Below are 22,655 nucleotides of genomic sequence, written 5' to 3'. Positions count from 1 at the left end.
CATTTCTAATATGTTGTCTTCAAATTGTCTTTTAAGACATTACCTCAAACAACCAAAATAGAGCCAATCTTCTCGGATAAGAAAACAATAACGTTGAGCACAAAACCTAGCTAAACATGTCTTTGTTTAATAAGTAAAGATCTTCAATCTCATAATTATTTCGTTTAAGTTTAGTATCTTATCAACAATTGATATATCCCTTCATGCAATTTGCACCATCCCTATCGGACCCTTAAAAGGATTGTGTATCTCGGACATGAAAGGAATGGACTCATAGGATAATGATGATTTATGGTTTAAAACCCACGATATGGCACCAAAACCATGGTCCATGAGATAGTTATGAAAGAAGGAGATTATTGACACAAATTAGTTATTGAATTCTTGTGGCAGCTCCGGACTCCAATGTTGTGTCATAATCACGAGAGAAAGTGAATAATTTGAAGATGAAAAGGACTTAGCATTATCTATCCGATTCACAAACACTAGTATGAAAAGCCAAGACATATGCTTGTCAAATATTGGATAAATATTAGAGCACATGACATTGAATAATAATGCATAATCTCTTTCAATTAACTCTAAGATGTCAAAGAATGGAACATGAAAGTCAGCCATAAGGTTGATTAATCAAATAACTACTAAGTTTTCGTTAATCATAGATTGAACAAAATAAATTTATGCAAAGTATGTAGGAGAAATGCTTTCTTATTTTCTATGAAAAGAAAGCAAAAAGATCCTGTGCATCCTAATGAGAATGATAAAACCAATATCTTTAGACCTTTTAGTGCTAATGATTTGATCAAATAAGAGCTACTTTTATTGTAAATACGGTACGTGTAAAATTCTAAGTGTTGTTCAGATAAAACTAAAAGAAGTCATTCAACTTTCTTCTAACCCTTATCTCCTTTAAAAATCGACTATACAAAATGGTTTACCACACATCCTTTTAGCAAAACCGAAAGATTTTGTGTAAGGCATTTGTTTAACTATATATCAACAAAGAATGACCTTTCTAATTGGTGGTATATCAACATAGGCATAAATGCATAATGTCATTAAGTAGGTTGACAAAGTTTTGAGAAGCTGTCTCGAGTCCAAACATCAAAAGAGTGAACCACATTATAAGTGTAAAGTCCATCTTTTAGATTCATTCCAAGTTTCTAATACTGTGATGCATGTATCAAAGCACAAAATTTCATTCTGGGTTATGTTAACCTAATCAAAGCTAAAGTATAAATTATAAAAACTGAAGAAGAAAAACACTGACCCCTTCGCGGATAATGAACTTTACACACCGGGCAATGCAAATCGACTTCATGGATTCCAGAAGTGCATAAACTGAAAAAAAAGAGGGAAAGAAAAAAAACAAATAGAATTTTAAAACGTAAAACAAAAAAAGGGAAATTGATTGTTTCTACTTCAAACATGGTTGCATGTTAACGATATTGCCGATTTCAATAGAAACTCAAACCAAATGAAAAAAGAATATCCCAAGATCCAAGAACAAAATATTTGAGAGAAAATTGAAAAGTCTATTTCATAGATAATTATTACCATATTAGGCATTTGAGCTCTCTACTCATCTCTAAATTATTATAAAAGGCACAAAACTTCAACAATAGCAAAGAAATTCGAAAGTTGTGAAGTAGTTTCACCTTCTTAGTTTGCATCATCAAGCCATTGCGGTGTAGATACGCATCTTGAAGCTTCTTAACATCCAAAGATTGATTTCTTGTGAAATCACTATAAATAAACAAACGTAAACGCCAAAATTAGGTTGAAATAGTATTGTTTTCGTTTCATTGAGAACAATCAACAAATATTCTCGGATCCGAAGTTAATCAAACACAAGTTTCACTCTAATTAACGATGAAAACTGAAAAACACTTCAGTTATGAAGTGAAAAACAACTAGAAATGAAATCCACAACAAGTGAAATCGATTAACGGATCATTAGTCAAGTGAACGATCCGAACTCATGTTGAGTTTTGATCTAAACATGCAAATCTCCCCTTATTACTTAAAACTCCGCGATAAACTTCTTCAAATCGGTGTTCATGTATTCAAAAACAAGATCTGAAACAGTTTTCCCTTCTTTATTCCTTGCGGCTTGTTTAACATCCAACAATCTAATTTTAACAAAAAAAAAACTAATTAAACCCTAATAATGATAAATAAAGACTGATTATTTAAAACGAGAGGGATCTAGAGAAAACATTCGAGAATGGATATTTCACGGAGGATTGAAGGAGAGAGAATGGAGATTTCACGGAGGGAAGCATTCTTAGGTTAGGTCACCATAAGAAAACCCTACCCTAACCTAGCTACCGAGAGAGAAAAGAGGTTTTTTATATAATAGCGATTTCTTTTTTTTAATTGTTTTGAAATTTCGATCTTGTTTTGGTTTTTTGGATTTGTAACACTTCTCAAACGATTTTCAAGCGTTGGCAATTAATTCCATAAATTCACCAAAATAAAGTAACGCTTTGCAACATTGCTAACGCTTATATAGCGTTGGCAACTTACTAACGGTAAATAACCGTTGCAAAGCAAAAAAGGTGCGTGTTGCAAATATCCTATTATGGTGTAGTGTGAACTAGCCTCAAAGAACAATTAACATAAAATCGGAAATTGGATGCAACTGCATTGAACTAACCTCAAAGAATAATTAACAGAAAACCAAAAATTGGATGCAACTGTATTAAACTAAAATCAGATATTAACTAACGGGAAATCCGAAATTGGATGCAAATGCATTGAAATAACCTCAAAAAATAGTTAACTAGAAATTGGAAGTCGGATGTAATTGCATTGCACTGACTTCAAAGCATAAATGTCAACTTTTTTAGCTTCCTCACATGAGTAATTACAAGTAATTAGGAACCAAAACAAAAGTGAGTTTATAAAAACATACTCTTACATATATGCAAAATGTATAGAAATTGTAAACTATCAAACTAACCTAGAAAAACAATTAACAGGAAATCAGAAACTGGATGCAGATGTATTGAACTAACCTCAAAGAGTAATTAACGGGAGATTGGAATCTAGATGCAAATACAATGAACTAATCTCAAATACTAATTAACGAAACATCGAAAACTAGATGCAACTATACTGAATTAACCTTTTAATGAATAACTAACGGGAAATCATAAAGTGGATGCAATTGCACTGAACTAACCTCAAATAATAATTAACAGAAAATCGGAAACTTGATGAAACTGCATTGAACTAACCTCAAAGAATAATTAATGAGAAACTGAAAACTGGATGTAATGTAATACATTAAACTAACTTCAAAGAATAATTAATGAAAAATCAGAAATTTGATGCAAATGCATTGAACTAATAATCCTAAAACATATTTGTATTATATGTAGGGGGAATAAATGTCTCGACAAATATAGTTTTGCATTTCAAGTAGTGTTTATTATAATTCTTTTATTGTGATTGAGAATGCCTTGCTATTCAAGTAGCTTCAATATTATCTTCGCCACATTAAGCATCATCACAAAACTTCAATCAAACTTCTATTATTAAACCTAACAATAAAAAGAAGTCGATAAGTTTTATCAAGATTTGATGCTTCATTTTTATAGAAAGTGGTGCAAGAAATTTAAATGAGTAATTAATATAATTTTCATATCTCATAGCTATGCATAGTTGCTAATATTTTTTAGAATAATTTAATATGACGACACTCATTCGTAGGACACGTTCATGTGATAAATTTTTTCAAGTGGGAGTAGTGTATTCTTTGAGGATATGAAAACAATCAATCTGTTTTAGTGATTTGTATACATTAGTACGTAAGCTGAACGATGATGATTTACCACTAAATTACCATAAATCTAATAAAATTATTATACAAGCTAGATTAAGTTTAAGATAATTTCATTTGAAAATTACGGATTAATATTCTAATCCACAAAGTGAAGAGGTTATCTCAATTTGATCCTTTAGTTTCCAAGTACTTATGCACCATAATTAATCGTTGCTCATTAACGTATTTCGGTTTATTTTTAATAAAAATATATTCTGATTCAAAAATTTGCTGCTAAATCACCATAAATCTAATAAAACTATTATATAAGCTAGACCGAGTTTAAGATAATTCTATTTTAAAATTACGGCGGCAAATTTTCGAATCATAATATATTTTTATTGAAAATAAACTGAAATACGTTAATGAGCAGCGATTATAGTGCATAAATACTTGGAAAGTGAGTAGGCTATCTCAATTTGATCCATTAGTTTCCAAGTACTTATGCACCATAATCACTGCTCATTAATGTATTTCGGTTTATTTTTAATAAAAATATATTATGATTCGAAAATTTGTGTGAGACATTTTGTAAAGCCTTTTCAGCACACAAAATATTTAATAAATCCCGGGTGTATGTCCGGGTCCAAAATCTAGTAACTATAATATATATCTAAGGATTTGGAATTGTTTTTTTTTGTAATTAGTATTAGAGTTTACAAAAAATTGGAGACTCTGTGAAGCCTTGAAAAATAGAGCTAAGAGGGTATAGCTATAATATATATCTAAGGACTATATGTCATATTCTTTGACCATTGAACATTCAAAATCCACCAATTTATATATGTCATATTCTTTGGCCATTGAACATTCAAAATCCACCAATTTATATATCCGTTGACATTGGTTTGGACTTTGGACCTGTTCAAGCCCAATCATCTTTAGGACTTTTAATAGTGGGCCTAGGACCGTTTCATTGGGCCTGCTTCGCCTCATATAAAAGAAGAGTAAAAAAAAAAAAAAAAACAGATTGTAAATTCAAATGGCTCAGATCCCAAACTTAGATAACGCACCAATCAATCTCTCTTCTCTCAGGTAAACTACAATTCTCATTTCAAAATGATTATCTTTTAAACTAACTAATCATTATTTTATTGATCCAGAGAGCAATCTCAAAAGGACCTCTTCACCATTCTAAACAACGTAAGCTCCAACGCATTTATTCAATTAAATTAAATTATTACAACTTACACTTTTATTTATTTTAGATACGTGGCAAAAAGTGTTTAGTCCTTGATCAAAAACTCAGTGGATCACTTGCACTTATTGTACAAACCTCGTCACTCAAGGCACGTGTTTCTCACATTTTCTTTATTTATGTTATGTAAATTTGGCTTTGGAAGGAATGAGATTTTGAGTTTTTTGGGTGTAGGAATATAGTGTGGAGTTGAGGTACTTATCCAAAGAGCCAGTTGAGACGGAATGTAGTAGGGTTGTTTATCTTGTTCGGAGTCAGCTTGATTTGATGAAATATATTTCCACGCATATTCATTTTGATGTTTCCAAAGGGATTCAGAGGGAATATTACGTTTATTTTGTTCCTCGTCGCGTTGTTGCTTGTGAGAAGGTTAGTTTTATTTAGCACAACTTTTTTGTTTTGTTATATATTTGCTTGCCCATGCATGATTTTTGGTCTTTTAGAAAGCACCTTCAATGTAAGTATTGATGGCCTTATGGATGATGCTTAAATGTTGTTTGTTCAGACCAATCACCAAGCTGCCCGTTCCGGTATTCCATGTAATGCATCCCCTTGTGTAAAATGGCCACTCTAGATGCCTTCATACATTTGTCATTGTCTATGTTTACGCATCTCCACACACCACCCCTTTTATGTGTCTGAGCATGGGATACATCACCTCTAGGATGCATGTGTGCGACTCTTCTGGAAGTGAATACTACTGCTCACTCTAGGTAATGGGTCCCTGGGATACATGTACGTGAATACTAGTGTTCACTTTAGGCGATGGCTCCCTGGGATAAACTTACGTACTTGTCTTCATATATATATATATATATATATTAACTCTTTTTTCAAGCATTAGTTATCATTAAAAGAACTTGGTTAACTCTGGGCATTTCAAGTTTCAATTTTGACCTCTAAGATGTGTCAAAAGAAGGAGCTTTGGGTTTCTTTCTGTGAGTTGACATGGAAATTTGGTAGCCATTGTGTACCAAGAAATTTAGTCACATTTTGTGCTAGGCTTTGGTTTGTGTTGTGAAGGTTAATTAGCTGTAAATAGCACTGCTTGTATAACCTTCTGACATGGCAAATCCCTGCAAAATGTAGTGTCTTTTTAACTTAGGTCGCGAGTAAACTTCTTTTGAAAGAACAAGTAGTAAACCAATGTATATACTAATTAGCATCAATTACATATTCATGGATATATATACTAATTAGCATCAATTACATATTCATGGATATATTCTTTGGACATATGTTACTTCAACATAGAATTTTGTACGGATTTTGCAGATCTTTGAGGAGGAAAAGGTCCATCACTTGATCACTATTGGGGAGTACCCTTTGTATATGATTCCATTGGATGAGGATGTGCTTTCATTTGAACTTGATATGGCCTATAGAGTATGTGAATTCTAGTGGTTCATAATAATAATTCTCTCATTGTTATATATATTACAATTATTATTTTGTAATTATTAGTTTTATTCGCATCTAATATCATTGTGTACTTTATGTTTAACAGGAATTTCAGGTTGATGGTGATCTAAGCTCGGCTTGGCATATTGCGAAGTCCATTCATAAGCTTGAGGTTTATGTCTTTCCTCAAAATGCAATTTGTGACTTACGGAGAAATTTATATTTTACCTTAGTTTCTACTAATGTTGTTATCAGTTTTCTTACTATTTTTGTTTTTGTTTTTATTATTTTTTATGATAAGTTGTAGTCATTATTTGGAGTGATACCACATGTGAGGGCAAAAGGCAAAGCATCAGTATGGGTTGCTGACATCTTGGATCGCATGCAAGTAGAAGAGCCAGTAAACTCATCAGATGTAATTATGTGCTATCCTTAACCAACATTTACATGATATCTGGTTTGAAAAGTTAATAATATATTAGATTGACATGCGTTTTATGGTCGCTAATAGTTTCATTATGGTGCTTCAGTTGGGATCCCCAGAAATAAACACTCTCATTTTACTTGATAGAGAGGTAACTGTTTTTTTTATCTGGTGTACTACCCAGTCCACTTGTTATTATGCATGCAAATATGCAATTGTAGTATAGATACTTTTGCTAAGATATAAACTTTCTGAATTTGAGGAAGAGACTTATGAATGTTTTATCCCCGTACAGGTGGACATGATTACACCTATGTGTTCCCAGTTAACTTATGAAGGGCTACTGGATGAGGTATATAATGCATAATGACTTTGGCTTTATTCTACATGTTGGAAAAGAAGTGAAATAATTTTTTTTCCACCAGATGATATAGTATTAGATAAACTGGAAAAGTACTTAGTAGTGTAGACCATCTCAAAAGGCCCAAAATATCGCCGAGATATCTCATTTTTTGGGTCATACGAGATGGAAATATTCGATATATCTCCACCGAATATTGAATCTTTTTTTCCCCGATATATATCGTAATTTCCGATATATATATATATATATCGACTGATATATACTATATATCCGATATAAATTGTTGACTTTGTTGACTTTGACCAATTTTGACCGATTTTTATTAATATATCAATGATATTTCTGATATAATTGATGATATTTCCAATATTCTCCAATGTAATCGACGATATTTTTGATATATCGACATACAAAACAAAATTTTGACCGGTCAACAAAAGGATATATATCCACCGATATATCCGATATATCTTGGTTTTTGGGGTACACGATATATTGCTCGAATTTGATATTTTGGTCCTTGGACCATCTTTTATTATTTATGTTGACCATTTTGATACTCAAGATAATAATTATGAGTCCCCAGCATTGTGATGACTTGTTCTTTGACCCTTAAGCTAACATATTGAAATTCAGCATGCTCTTTCATACAACACCCTAAAGTTCAGGTGTTTGAGTCTGCTATCAGATATTTTTCTGTGTCTATTCTTTGTGTGTTGAAAGGTGAGACTATGTATAAGGTTATCACAGGTGTATTAGAAAGTACGGGCCATCTAATGGTAGGAGTGAGGATAATTTTGGGGCAGAGCTTGATGATACTTTTGCTTTCACTAATGGATTACCTTGGTGTATGGGCGGTGACTTTAATATATTGAGGTACACTGATGATAGTAATGGTGGTGTCATATTGATGTTGATATGAGAGGTTTGGAGGACATTGTACACACATGCGAGCTGATGGATCTTCCACTTAATAGGGGCAAGTATACTTGGTCCAATAAGCAAGAGAACTTTATCCTCTCTAATTTGGATCATTTTTTTGAACGTTGAGTGGGAGGAAGAGTTTTATTTTGGACCAGGGTTTGAGGTTAAGTGGAGGGGGCGGATTAGAAACTGCATATCAGTGCATCTTTTTCTGTGCTTGTTGATGGGTCTCCTATTGGGGTTTTCAAGAGTTTGGGTGGATGATTTCTAGGGCTAAGAGAGAGGTGCACTAGAGGTTGGGTTTTAGAGTCGGGCATGATAATGTGCTAATTTCTCATCTTCAATGATATTATGGTCTTTTTTTTGGGAGAAGACAGTGAGCAAGTGAGGTGGTTAAGGGGTATATTTGGTTGTTTTGAGGCTATTTCTGGGTTGTGTGTCATTTTTTTTATAAAATGCAAGGTGTTTCCTGTGGGTGTGGTGGGATGTAGAGGTAGTTTCCGCTGTGCCTGGTTGTGATGCCGTGTTCCTACCTTCTAAGCATCTTACTTGGTCTCCTTTTTGGGGCCTCTTCTAGGTCCAACTCCATTGGGGATCCATGGTGGAACGGTTTTGTTGAAAGTTGGGTAGAAAGTTGACTGCGTGGAAAGCAAGATACTTATCTATAGGGATAGATAGTGCTTATTAAAAGCAGTAATCTTCATGTTTATTACATGTCTCTTTTCTCAACACCCATGAGTGTGGTTCATGTGATTGAATCGATTATTTACAATTTCCCTTGGGATGATACAGAAGAGCACCATAGGTACCACCTTGTTAATTGGAACTTGATTTGCTTGCCTAAAAAGGTCGGGGTTTGGGTCTTAGGAGCATCCAGTCTTTCACCGTGTCTTTTCTTGGGAAATGATTGTGGATATTTGGTTGTGTGAGAGAGAAAATTTGTGGAGGAAAGTGATTGTTGCGCTTTGGTGTGGATCACCTCAGTTGGGAGTGTGGTCCTAATGTCCTATTCATACCCTTTATGGGTGTGGGGTATGGAGGGGTATTATGAATGTCCTTCGCATATTCAACAGATCAACAACATTAGGTATAAACTTGGAGTGGGGAATCATATATTTTTTAAGGGAAGACCCTTGGCCCTGGATTGACCTCGTAGGGAAGATGATCTAACTTTATTCAACACGTGTGAGCTAAAAGGATGTACAGTTAGTGAGTGCATGATTTGATCTAACGGTAGCTTCTCTTGGATTCTCGGCATTCGCAGGGCTTTCAGTGATTGGATCAGTAATTGTTTAGCCTCACTTATGGCTAAAGTGCTAGACTTGGCAGTGTAAACTTGAATCTAGAAAATCCTGATTGGATGATACGGTACCCTAGTAAGAATGACAGTTTCTCAGTTAGTTTGTTATATTTCTCCCTTCTCTCTTGGTTTCATTTTTCTGTTGACACCCGTCCTTGTTTTCCAGGATCTATGAATCTGAGTTTCCGAGCTACCTCGTAGAGTTGCTTTCTTAGTGTCGTGCGCTTCTTTGGAGCGGATTCTTACAGTTTGCAATTTTAGTTGTCAAAGCCTTGGATTTCTATACATTGTGATAGAGTTGCAGAGTCTGTAAATCATGTTCTCGAGTTCTATTTTGCTCTTGGCAGATTTGGTCCTATATTTAGGAGACTTCTGGATTAGTTTGGGTTAGTTTTGGTCGGGTGGTGGATCTCCTTACTCAGTGGTATACATGACCATTCTCTTCTAGAGGCCAATGTGTTTGGAATGTGGCACCATTTGCGATCATGTGTGTGTGTGGGTGGGTGGGGGGTGGATGGAACGTAACAAACAAACTTTACCCGATATCAATATAACAAAACACAACTGGTTTTGGATGTGATTTTCAATGCATAAGACCATTGCAATTCTTTTTTATGTTGGTAGTGTCCTTATATTTTTGTATATTCTCTGGCGATTTTGATTACAGTTGCATAGACGAATAACATATTTTTCGTAAAGTTATTAGAATTAACTCTAACTAACACCCCCACTCTTATCTATTGACCTGATTGATGGATTTCTCATTAATACCTTAGAGATCGATGGCCTTATACTGAGAACACCATAAATATACTGCTATATTTTAGAGAAGAACTTATTATTTTTGTTTAAAATTTTGATATAAAAGAAATCGATTCGGCATCGTGACGAAGTCATCGGTAATTTCTAGTGGTTAAAATGTAACAGACAAACTTTTGAGGGTAAAGCAATGAAGTTCCAGAAGGTCGTCATAGCTTTAAAGGGTTTTCTTTGTTACTGAAGTAAAGTGTTTGTGGATTTGAGATGCGTTTATTTTGAACATTTTGTGGCGAGATGGGAGGATTTGTATAGAGCTTCTTGATTGGTCGATCTGTAGAATGTAGTCTTTGAGGGTGTCTTATTTTTTCTTTTTTTCTTTCTTTTTGTAATTGTAATTTTTCTCGTTCTACTTCTTTACTTCAATAAAATCTTTCAATTCACCTATTCCAAAAAAGAAAAGAAGCTCACACCCAAAGGTATTGTTAGGTGTGTGCCTGCCTTATGTTAGACCTGCGACCGCGTTGATATACATTGTTATGTCTCTCTTCAGCAGCTCAGGCTTTTGTACTCTAGCAGTTACTAACACTGTTAAACATTGATATAGACTGTAACTTTTGATCTAACACTTTCATTCTGATAATATTGCTGCAGATTCTGCGTGTCAATAATGGTTCTGTGGAGGTTGATTCATCTATCATGGGGGCCCAACAAGAGGGGAAAAAGACAAAGGTTCCGCTTAATTCAAGGTAAACAATCTTCATTTAAAATTCTGTGATGTCACATGCAAGCAAAAAGGTTCTTTGCTTTTTGCAATCTAGTTTGGTGATATGATCTGTGAGGTTGTCTATGGGCATATTGCCCTCTATAGCTATTGGCACAAAACGACAAAAGGATAGCCTTATTATTTTATCTTGGAATCCATAACATAAAATAAATTAGAAAAGAGAAAGAAGATGTTGAACAAGAAAGCAAAGCTATGGTTCTTCAGTTGAAGGTTGAAAAGATGATATGTTACATTTTCACTTAAATGGATAAGATGCTATTTATGCATGCATGCTTTGGACAGGGAAGAAGTCATTGTTTTCTGGAGGAAAATTTTGCATAGATATGAATTAATTATGTTAGGCCTAGAACAGAGAGTCAAGGCCGCCAAAACATATCGAGATACATGTCCTCGATATTTGGACTGCGGTGCCAGCGTATTACACTTTCTTCTCTTGGTGAAATGAATCACACTGTAGACGTTTTGAAAATAAAAATAATGACATAAGGATGGGTCTTTTGGTATACAACTGTCAATAATGGGGTGGCAATTTGAAAGCAGATCAGTGTGCACACATGGTACACAACTAAGTACCACAGTTTTCACTAATGACAGTGTGATGTGACTTGCTGCTATCTTTTTCATAATCAACACATGCGTCAATATCTGTAAGCCTGTTTTCCTTTGTCGCATACTCGCATCTATAGGGTTTGAGTCACACCTGAAATATAGAAGAGGCGCTATATGGCCAGTGAGGGAGAGAGAAAAGGTCGGGGAGACACTTGGACCAATTTCACTTAGCAATCCCTGTAGCAAAGATAAGTTTGTCTTCACAAAATGGATATTGTTGAGATATCTATTGAGAGCTTAATAATGGCCCAGTGTACAGCAAACAGATGGATACACAAAATTGTAAGCAACAAATGAACAATTTTAGCAATATAGCATGTTACAGGGATGCACTTACTGTGTCTTCTTATACTTGTTTCAGCGATAAGCTATTTAAGGAGATACGAGATCTCAATTTTGAAGTTGTTGTTCAGGTAGTTCTTTTCTTTCTAGCTAATTTAGTATCTCAATGTTAATTATACTCTTTCTTATTCTATTTAGATAGTATTTTCACTTTGTAAATGCTTTGTGAAAACTTCCTGTTTTACTTTGAAGTCCGGTTTCTTTAGCCAGCTTCTGCATTCTGATTGTAGGTTCTGCGTCAAAAAGCAACATCCATGAAGCAGGATTATACAGAAATGTCAACCACTGTAAGTCAGTAGGGCAGTTTAAGCATTATTTATCTACCTTTGTGGCCTTACTCCTCGTGCTTCTTATTGGATAATATGCACCAATTACCTACAATTGACAGTAAACAGGGCAATTGCATTATTCCATTAGGTGCTGTTGCCTGCAGGAACAGTTACAATCAACTGACTCAATGTTGTTGTTTCTGTTTAATATAGTTTTTATGCAGCTTATCCTTATAGAATGTTCGTCACTTATAAAACATGAAAAGCTGTCGAACAATGTCTTTGAAAGGAGTTTACTGCATAAGCTCAATGTTTGCTGTTTTTAAGATGTAGTGTTTCAGTTGCTTTTAGTTTGGAAAGGACTGTAATAAAGTTTGAATAATTGTGTGCAGACTCAGACAGTGTCTGAACTAAAAGATTTCGTCAGAAAGCTCAACTCATTACCAGAAATAACTGTAAGTTTGTTATCCTAAAACTTTTAACGCTTTTTCATTTAAGTATCAGCGTCAACTCTTAATTCATATGTATTTTCTCTTACTGATTTTTCCTTCAGAGACACATAAATCTTGCTCAGCATTTGTCTACATTTACATCAAAGCCTTCATTCCTTGGAAGACTTGATATAGAGCATACTATTGTGGAGGGTCTGAGTTATGACATGTGAGCTAATTTGTCATCTTGCTTTTAGTAATGTATGCTGTCTAAAAAGTACACCATGTTTCTTACTTGTAGGAACCTTTAAACATTATGGCTGAAAGATCAGAAACACCAAAATTACACAATTTTTTCTGTAAAATTCTGTGGTTATTGATTTAGTTGACTTTAGTCTGCATATTACAGATAATAATCATGACGGTCTTGAAACAATTGCTGGAATATGTAGTAGTACTTGAATAACATTGCAATTCCCGCTGATACATATAATCAGTTTATTGATAGTAAAATTATATTTTGACTTTTGAATATGAGAAGAAGATAAAATTCTGGAGACTATATGGCCTTAATTAGTTTCAGCCTTCTCTCACACATCTTTATATAGGAAAATATTAGGGTTTACATTGTAGAAACCTAACAATGAAGGGAGGCCTCCTGGGGGGGTTATGATGTCCTCTAGTTAGTTTCAATTACATAAACTTATGTATTTATTAAGTACTAATCGTGTTTCCCATTCACATGAAAGTTTTGTAAATATTTTTTTTTTAAAATTTTCTGTTGTAGAGCTAATTCAGCCACACTGACAATACACGTCTTTTGCTTGGTTTTTGAAGTGGAAGTTCTTTCATAAACGTTTAGGGTATTCATTCATGCAGATGCTTAGAGTACATTGAAGAAATGATTCATAAACAGGATCCTATTGTCAGTGTCTTACGGCTTCTTGTACTGTTTTCTGTTACGAATTCAGGGATACCTAAGAAAACCTTTGATGGTTTGAGGTAAGATTCACTCACTACCATTTCTTAGCTGGTTTTCCATTTTACTACGTTGTACTTTTAACTATTAATTTTCATAGAGGTACCATATATACTATATGAACATTCAGATGGACCATATAATATTCTTTTGGTTCAGGAGAGAGCTACTTCACAGCTATGGATTTGAGCACATGGCTACACTCAATAACTTGGAAAAAGCTGGACTGTTTAAAAGACAGGTTGGTTGACATCTTATTTGATATTCAGTTTAGTATGCCACTGGAATTGTATCTTCGTTCATATTGATTTTATTTGTAAGTCCTTTTTACCAGTTTTTCATCATTTACATCTTGCACATGCACACTCTATCTTTGGCTATTCATTGTCTAAATCTGCATGCATTATTTTTCAGGATATTAAAGGAAATTGGCAGACAATAAAGCGTACGCTGCAACTTGTTCCAGAAGATACTGACACATCCAAGTATTGGCTCTCTTTTATTACCTTATGAATGTTCAGTGCAATTATCATTGTGGTGAGAAATTTGAGGGTTGCCACCAAAAACATAGTGACATTGTGATGCATTTGAGAATAGTTTGGTACTTGGGTGTTGGGTTGGGTCAGGACATGGTATTGTGTGGCTCAAATTCGGCCCAGTCATAGCCTCAATATTTAACCTATTCAGGTTCTGTGGGGTTTTATACATCTCAGGTTGGAATGGGGCTAAAGGTTTGCAGTAGTTGTAGTTGGGTTAAGTTAGGACCTATGTTACATGGACACGCCATATATTAAAAATAATCCGTGTCTGATACGTATACGTATTGTGTGTTATATACCTCAATGTTTTATACTTCGCCGTGTTAGACACTGTATCCACGTCGGATACGGACACACTATCTGGGTCAATTTATCTTAGGTTAGGACTAGTTAATCTAACCCCACAAAATTTTTGATGCCATTTTGTAGAACAATAGCGTCGACTGAATAGCCTTAACCTAATTGTTTGTTGTCGAAGAAATATACCTTTTTTATGATCCCATTGTGCAAAGCTGTAGCAACTGGCATCTTTTTCATCTTTCCCTGATCTCTTTTCAACCCACACACAGCTTATGATGATTACTCAGACAACACTTGCAAATTGGAATGAGGCAAAGAGAAGTGTTTTAAATATTTAGCATTTTATTCAAAACTGCCATTCATGATGAGGCTACTCTTCCAATCCTCTTTTTCGTTCTGTTTGTCCTTGGTTTGGTCGCTGACTATGGGTTTTTTGGGTGAGGTTTTGTTGTTGTTGTTCTACTTGTTTAGTTTCGTCTCATATTGGTGCGTAAGTTCGTTTATATTTATTGTTGATATACGACCCTTTCTTCTTATGGGAAACATTACTTAAGCCTCCTTTCTTCTTTTAACAAAATTAAAGTAAGGGAAAAGAAAGGAATAAATTTGCTAATATTTTAGTTATTTGTCCATGATGCAGCCCCAATGATATTTCCTACGTCTTCTCTGGATATGCACCTTTGAGCATTCGTCTTGTTCAGCATGCCGTTAGATCTGGATGGTGAGATAATCGAATTCCTTTTAGTGAGAAGTGTTGCTTGTTTCTTTTTATGGTGTTTTCTAACTCTTGTTCCTTTTTTCCTGGACCCATAAAAATTAAGGTACAATATTATAGTGATTATAGCTGCAAAACAGTTACATCAGTCCCCAAGCTAGGCAGAGCACTGCTTAACTTGGCCCCAAAAAACTCAAAAAGAAAAATAAAGAAAAAAAAACTGTACAACCTACAGAGAAGTGAAGCAGAAAATTAATATTGTAAAAGAAGGGAAAAGACACATTCCAATCCGGAGCCCAGCAGCAAAAAGAATTACTATACCACCTAAGTATTTACAATTGTAAATAGATCAGACCACCACCCCGCCTGCCTCCTCCTTGTCCTCTATTTCTCCAATCTTTTTTCTTCATCTCTGATTAGTTTCTTCACTTTTTTTATTTCTCTCCTCAACCGGGATTTTGTACCTTTCCCCAATTTTGATCAAGTCCTGTACATAATCTCTCGATCCCATTGTCTGCTTCCCTTCCCTTCTACCTACTACAGGTTCTTCCGCATTCACTTTTGTTCCTCATTCACTTTTGTTCATTAGCCTTGGTTGGTCCCCTTGCTGCACCACTGTCGGATGTCGTGTCTTTCCTCGCCACCACTTCTTCCTCTTCAGAGTCATCTTTGATCCCTTCCACCAAATTCAGTAACATCTTTTTAAATTTGTTGGTGCCTCTTTATGCTTTGCTTTTCGTTGTAAACCCTCAAAGTTTTTTCTTTTTTCATTTTCTACCTCTTTATACCCTTTGCTTCTGCCAATAAATAACTGAGCCTAGTAATAATTGAATATCAATTCTTTTAAGAAATGATCACCTACGTATCCAGTTATCCTAAATGTGGAATATCAAAAGTTTGTAACTCAATTGATTTTTTTTTCTTTGTGTGTGTTGGAGGAAGGGGGTTATAACACTCTGATGTTAAGAGTATTCAGAACAATGGAAAAGGAAATGAGAAAGATATTTTTTTTATCATTTTATATTGGCTTTCCATACTAGTCAAGCCTTGGGATGTTGGGCCCAAGGGTCTGCGAGTCCCCCCTTAACTGGGGAAAAAGGGATTTAAGGGGATTGGAGAATAAAGTTCTAACTTTAAAAATATAGAAAAAAGAAAATTGGATATCCATTTCAGGAAGGATTCATGTCATAAATACATAGATCTTTCATATCACGTCTGTGTTGCAAATGTTCCTTAAGTTCTTATATCAAGGTTGTAGTACTCTTCTTTGTCCATCCAAAATGCAGAAGCGCAGAATTTTGATGAAAGGGCAGTGATGGTTTTACCTTCAAATGTGTGGAAAACATGCATTGAGATCAATGTACTTGAAACAAATTTAAGCAACGGGAAACGCTTGCATTACAATAGATAGACTGGTCCCGATGACTTGCAACTCCCTGCTGGGATTGATTGAAAGTGATAGTGACTCTAAGATTGCCATTGTAACCTTGAATGAATTACCTCAGTAGCATGCCAAATAATATGTAGCTTTTTCACTAGAGGAGACCATACGGTGTTACGAAGTGAAGTAAAAAATACAGAACCTCAGAACTGAAGCATATCTGTTGTTGTAGTAGAGTTCTCCTTTCCATATCAAATTGAACGAAACCCCCAGCGTGTTGACGCCAAGTCGTCGCAAAGCTCAAATACTTTACAGATTAGACGTTGGGGATGTAGGAAGATATGATTGAGAACTATGAAAAAGAAGACAGGCTGAACACTCAAAGGCACACATAAAAACTAACTCCCACAGCCCAATCTCCAGAAATTAATCAAAGAAAAGCAATGGATGTGCAGGAAAGTGAGGAAAAGGGGGGCAAGTTGATGAAGATCCGGTTGAGTGAGGGGGATTGGGTAAATATAGTGATAGAGGAAGTGTTTTTCATTTTACGGAGGCCAATCTCTGGAAATCAATGGAGCAAGACTAGGGGTATTTTCGTCCAGAGATGGTGCCAACTCCCCATACGGTCACTTTTACTGTAATCTAGGCGTCTCTCTTTAAAGGTAGTTAGATAGAGCAAAAATAAGGAGAAAAACTTTGATATGATTAAGAGTCCTTATTTGAATCTTTTGTTCATTTATGTTTGTCATGTATCTTTCAATTTATGCTTCTGGATAATTTCGGGCTCTTATGAAGTTTAGCTACAAGATAAGTACCCTCATTTTCAGCAATTTTGGCTTGTGGTTTTGTGACTGGAAGTGGGATTGAGACATCTATGTCTGACTTTGTACCCTGAGTCTTTATTTGGAGTCTGGCATCGCCACAGAAGGATGCAAGGGGCAGCTTCGTCTTTTATAGACCATGTAGATGATTGTCACTGTAACTTTTCCATCCTTAGGCCGTGTTTGGCAACACGTAAAGGGTATTCTATCCATTGGATAAAATGAGTGTTTTATCAATGGTTGGTGTTTGTTTTAAATATTGGGTTCAAGCAGGTGAATGACACAAACACAGAAGTCACAAAATCTTGTATTACCGTATTGTAGGAGAGACAAAAGATTCCTTAAACCACTGTGTTGTTTATGGAACAATGGATTCACCAAACACCTTTTTTCGGAAGGCACACATAGTGAACCCTAGTTGAGCTGGATACGTAGTGGACTGTGGATAATGCAACGCCTTTACTTGCTCAAACAGAGAATTAATTAATTTCGTAGCTCTGCCACTGCATATTATCCTTTGGTTTACCAGCTAATGTTGACTTGATGTTTGCCAAAAGTGTATAAGCATGTCATGTGTCTCTTATACCTGTTTAGCTAGTGGCTTTACGTTGGCCAAGAGTGTATAGAAATTATGTGATGTGTGTTTTATACCTGTTTAGCCAGCAAATTTGAATCGACAGTCTGCCTGGTGGAGTCGGAGGTACATGGTCGATTTCATTCGGGCTTCAGAAGCTTATGGGGAAACTGGCACTGGTGATACGAAATTTAGCGGTTGAGGATGATATTATAAATATCACACACATACGTTCATAAAGCTTGATTTGGTCATATGGCTGAAGTAAATCACTGCTCTGAAATAAAAACTAACTACAGGGAGAATTTGAAAACACGGCTTGATGAATTTGAATGAATAGCCCACTAGCAAAATAAATGGTATTCACAATGCTTTTGATTATAATAATCCATTTTGTGGGCTTTCTCTTGGAGTATTTGGTCTGTTTTTCACCTAGACTGTAGTGTGTTTGAATGTGGCTGGTCGGGTATTGGACTTGCTGAAGAGTTGAGATCTTGGTCCTTTCTCTTCCTCTGGTAATGTCCTTTGGAGCTTACTAGCTTTTCCATCTTTTGGGAGGATGAGCCGTAATGACGTTGTTTTGAGGGCATCTCAGCTATACAGGACTACAGGAGGAGGCTATTCTATCAACCAAGGCCATTGTTTTGCGGTAGTCCTAATTGTTCAAGGAGTTTAGATGGTGTTCTTTTTCCATTAATTTGTGGCTAGCTGGGACCAACTGCTGTTTTTTGATATAGCTTGGCAGATTGTATGTTAGGTTTTTGTTGGGCTTACTTTATGCTCTTGTTGATCTTGTACTTCTAGGTCTTCTTCAGTTTCTTTTTTCCTTTAAGAAACAAAAATTATATATGTTATCTTTTTACCGAGAAAAAAGAAATCCATTGTGTGAGCCTGGAAGGTGGAAATTTCTGGTACATGAAATTCTTTTACGTAAGTGGTAAATTTGACCTTCAAATTCTTTTGAATTTATTTACTTGTCAACACTGCATAAACTTATTTGACGAAAATCCATTATGTATCGACTACAGAGCCCTTGTCTAATGTGAATTTTTTTTATGCTGCAGGCGTCCTCTTGAAGAGACCCTGAAGCTATTGCCTGGACCACATTTAGAATCAAAGAGAGTAAGTATCTATTGCTAATTTGCTATGACTTGTGTCATATTTGTTACCCAGCCATTCGATAGTTCTGATAGTGGTTATGTAGATTACCTGATGATATATTTGTTTATGTCATTCTATTTATAGAGCGGATATTCACACAGTCCATCATATGATGTTCGTCCGGGCACTCCAGGCAATTTTGACAAGTATGCCAGCTTAACTGATAGTCTTGAAATTTTAGACTTTTTTTTAATTAAATGTGGTCCTTAAACATTTCCGGATTTTTGGAGCTTTCAGTGTGAGTGAAGTTCAATCTTTTTTCGTATAATATAAGAACCAAAAGTCAGATGAAAGTTTACAATGTGTTTAATTTTCAATTGACTTCTATCTGGTGAGTGGTGACTGGTGAGTGTAATCACAGGTTCACAGCTTATCTTTAAAGTTCACCATCTAAAACAAATGTTCTTTTCACTGCCATATTTTTCTGTTTATTTTAATTTTGTGCATCTAATTCTCAACAAGGAAAAGAATTAAAAAGAAAAAGTAAATTCCCATTTGGTATCTGATTACTCAATGCTCAAACCTTGGATTAGCTCATCATGACTCAACTGTTCTACAAGATTTCCTGTTGTATCTCACTACATTATTAAACAGGGCAGCAAATGGACGCCGCTCTTTGGTTCTGGTTGTATTTATTGGTGGCGTTACGTTTGCAGAAATTTCGGCTCTTCGTTTCCTAAGTGCTCAGGTAAACATATTTTCTTCCTACAATTAGATTCACCAGCAATGATAAATGAGCTAAATTCTGTTAGCTTTCAATTATCAGGAAAATAACATTAGTTTATTGCTGATTGACCAAACTGTAGGCACCATTAGATGGTGCTTGCATTTCCAAAACCGGCTTCATAATAGCCTTTAGATGAGTGTTTCTGTTCTAGAATTACTACAATGCAGTTTAACTTTTCTGCAACATCAATGAAATTTTTCTCATACCCTCTATCTTTGATAGTAAATTTTCCCACATATATGCTTTAGGTATTCTCAGTTAGAATCTTGAACTTTAGATGGTGACAGTATCGTTCTTAAATCCCCAAGTCCTACTTTTCGCCAAAAGACTGGCCTTTTTCCAATGCTTCTGATGCAATCACAATCACAATCACAATAAAACGAGTTCTCCTAATTCTCAACTAAAAATCATTTCAATTCAATCTCCAAAACTAACTTGGCCAAAGGCCTACATGGTTATTTTTAGCCTTAGAAGGCGTACGATTTAGAAACTAATGGAAAAAGAAACCAACAAGAATACATAAATGCATAACTAGGAATAACCTAAAAATAAGATAGCCTAATTAGTAATTATTAACCCTAAATTACATCAGCTTCTTTTTAGGATTCATTTGTTTGGGTTCATGATCATGTTTTTCTAACGAAAAATTGGTGCATGTTCATTTGGATTTCCCTACGTATATGATTGATGTGGATCTTCTCTTGCATAGTTTGAGTTCGCAACTGTCGAATTTCATTCATAAGTGTATCAGTAAAACAAAGTTTAGGTACTCCTAGGGCTTATGCATTGTCCGGTCATCTCTTATGAGTCTAGAACGCTTGCCTGGGGCTACCTGTAGGAGCCTACACCCAAGAGCTATCATCAAGGTCAGCCACTAGTGCAAGGAAACCCAAATAAACACAAATAGGGGGAAAGGAAAGGATTACCTGTCAATCAAGTGTAGGACAAAATGGTATGAACGAAATTTTTTAAGTTATAGCGAAACAAGGATTTACTGTAAACTAGTAGGAAATAGAGATATTGCAGTTGATTTATTTGGTACTTTTAAAACTTTTGGCTAGGATTGGTTTTCCGTTTAGGATCCTTTTTTGGTTAGGAAAGTACTGATCGTACTCTATTATTGAAATTTGTTTTCTATTCTAAAGAACATCATGTTCTGATATCGTGAACTTATTTTGTTGATGAGGGACTTGTTATTGAGGAGAACCTCTTTAGTATTCTCACTATTCTGCATGCATAGTAATTTGGACACAAGAAACTAGTTGTCTAGGAATTTTTCATTTTATTTTTATCGGGCAACAAGGATTGTCTACTAAATACAGGTTCCTTCCTAGTTACTGAAAGTTTATTTCTGAATTTTATTGTTTTGGTTCAGTTTTTTCACCAACTGCCTTTTTCAGGGTACAAACAAGGTACCTATTTACAGTAAATCTCATTTTATTATTTACAAGAAAATAATTTGAATTCCGCAAATGTCAAAGTGACTCCAACCTCAAACACAGCCTACCGCTAGACAATGACAGTCCTAACACACACACACACACCTGGGGAGAGGGAAAGGAAAAAGGGAGGTATTATCTTTCATCCACATCGCCGAAGACAAGTACACTGATTAATTTCCCTTAACATCGGATCTCCAGTAGCCTAAGGAACTAGGTCAATTCCGTAATGTTTATATGAAGACTCTTGACTTTTGGTAATGATTTTATTTGAGTCTGGTGGTTGGTGGCACTGGCACAGTGGTTACCCTGGCTGTTTGTGAAATGTTTGCTGTCTGTTAGAATTCTGTTAGCAAACTGGTATAAATGGGAAAGGCATATACAAGGAACTTGGTTGCATTGAAATTTGCTGAGAATACTCAGCCACTATTGCTTATTTGCTTGTCCCTGGTTCTTTCTATTTTGCAGGAAGGAATGGCATCTGACTTGATTATTGCAACAACAAAAATGTTGAGTGGTCACTCCTTGGTTGAAGCATTCATGGACTACCTAGGTTAAGTGAAGGGTGGAGGCGCCGGACTCAACGATATATGCTCTTAAAACATGCCTGTTCTAGTGATTGGACGTGATTTTTCATGGTTCCCAGATTTGAAAACAAATTAAGTGGCACGTTTGCGGGCTCAAGATCAAGCAGTTACTACAGTGAATATGTGATATATGTTGTGCTTTATTTTCTTGTTGCTGTATCAATTTTCCATGGGATATGTGGAAATACAATTAGGAGGGTTCAGAACTTTAGACTTCACAGATTGTATACGTAAATTCTATGAGATTAAACTTGAGGTGTATAAGCTATCGAGATAATTTTCTTTAGATGCGTAGTACATCAGTTGCTGTTGTTATTGTTGATTATTTTAATAATCAATATTCTTCAAGAAAGAAATGAGGACGAAAGGGTCTTGAAACTTGCGGAGGAGGTAAGCACAATTATTTGAAGTACGTTAATAGTTTAATTAAGGGACAAAGGAGTTTCATTCGTGTAACGTGAGAAAATGCGGGCTCGTCCACCAGAGTTGTAGGTGCGGGTCATACCTAGGGGTGTTCATGGGTCAGTTCTGGTTCGGTTTTTACCGGTTCATTATATTTAGAAAACCCATAACCATACCTATTAATTAAGTCAGTTCCGGACTTCCGGTTCGGGTTATATTATTATTACTAAAATTATGTTTTTGTGTAACCATATAAAAGTTGATTTTTAGTGCAACACTTGTAATGGTATTAAATTCAATATTCTTTGAAAGTATTCTAAAAAGGTTAAACCCTAAATATATTTCGTAAATTGTACGTATGCGTGTATTAATTTACAAGTAGAATAAATATCTATT

At 35.2% G+C, this 22,655-nt stretch overlaps 1 protein-coding gene across 3 annotated transcripts; it reads left to right on the top strand.

Annotated features, from left to right (window-relative positions):
* Window positions 1-4,760: 4,760 nt before the first annotated feature.
* On the top strand, window positions 4,761-22,159 carry ATVPS33 (Sec1/munc18-like (SM) proteins superfamily). 3 transcript variants are annotated; one of them, XM_086576693.1, is made up of 22 exons: window positions 4,761-4,864; window positions 4,933-4,972; window positions 5,038-5,118; window positions 5,202-5,396; window positions 6,303-6,413; window positions 6,535-6,600; window positions 6,736-6,843; window positions 6,959-7,003; window positions 7,148-7,204; window positions 10,851-10,945; window positions 11,954-12,005; window positions 12,165-12,221; window positions 12,596-12,658; window positions 12,757-12,863; window positions 13,514-13,636; window positions 13,773-13,854; window positions 14,028-14,098; window positions 15,093-15,173; window positions 19,008-19,065; window positions 19,189-19,250; window positions 19,699-19,792; window positions 21,739-22,159. In XM_086576693.1, the coding sequence occupies exons 1-22, from the start codon at window positions 4,812-4,814 to the stop codon at window positions 21,826-21,828; spliced, it is 1,791 nt and encodes a 596-aa protein (XP_086432819.1). In that variant the 5' UTR covers window positions 4,761-4,811; the 3' UTR covers window positions 21,829-22,159. The 3 variants fall into 3 exon arrangements, with proteins under 3 accessions (XP_086432819.1, XP_086432820.1, XP_086432821.1); XM_086576694.1 differs by lacking the exon at window positions 21,739-22,159 and adding an exon at window positions 21,207-21,275; XM_086576695.1 differs by lacking the exon at window positions 4,761-4,864 and having other exon boundaries at window positions 5,210-5,396.
* Window positions 22,160-22,655: the final 496 nt, after the last annotated feature.

Source organism: Coptis chinensis, chromosome 8, assembly GCF_015680905.1.
Source record: "Coptis chinensis isolate HL-2020 chromosome 8, ASM1568090v1, whole genome shotgun sequence".
NCBI classification, from domain to species: domain Eukaryota; kingdom Viridiplantae; phylum Streptophyta; class Magnoliopsida; order Ranunculales; family Ranunculaceae; genus Coptis; species Coptis chinensis.
Note: the sequence above shows the minus strand (reverse complement) of the source record. Positions and strands in the feature narration are given on the sequence as shown.

Excerpts from the sequence above, each read along its gene's own strand:
- ATVPS33 (XM_086576693.1), top strand. The coding sequence starts at position 4,812 with ATGGCTCAGATCCCAAACTTAGATAACGCACCAATCAATCTCTCTTCT. Across the intron at positions 12,864-13,513 it reads GAGGGTCTGAGTTATGACAT|ATGCTTAGAGTACATTGAAG; the intron begins GTGAGCTAATTT and ends TCATTCATGCAG. Across the intron at positions 19,251-19,698 it reads ACTCCAGGCAATTTTGACAA|GGCAGCAAATGGACGCCGCT; the intron begins GTATGCCAGCTT and ends ATTATTAAACAG.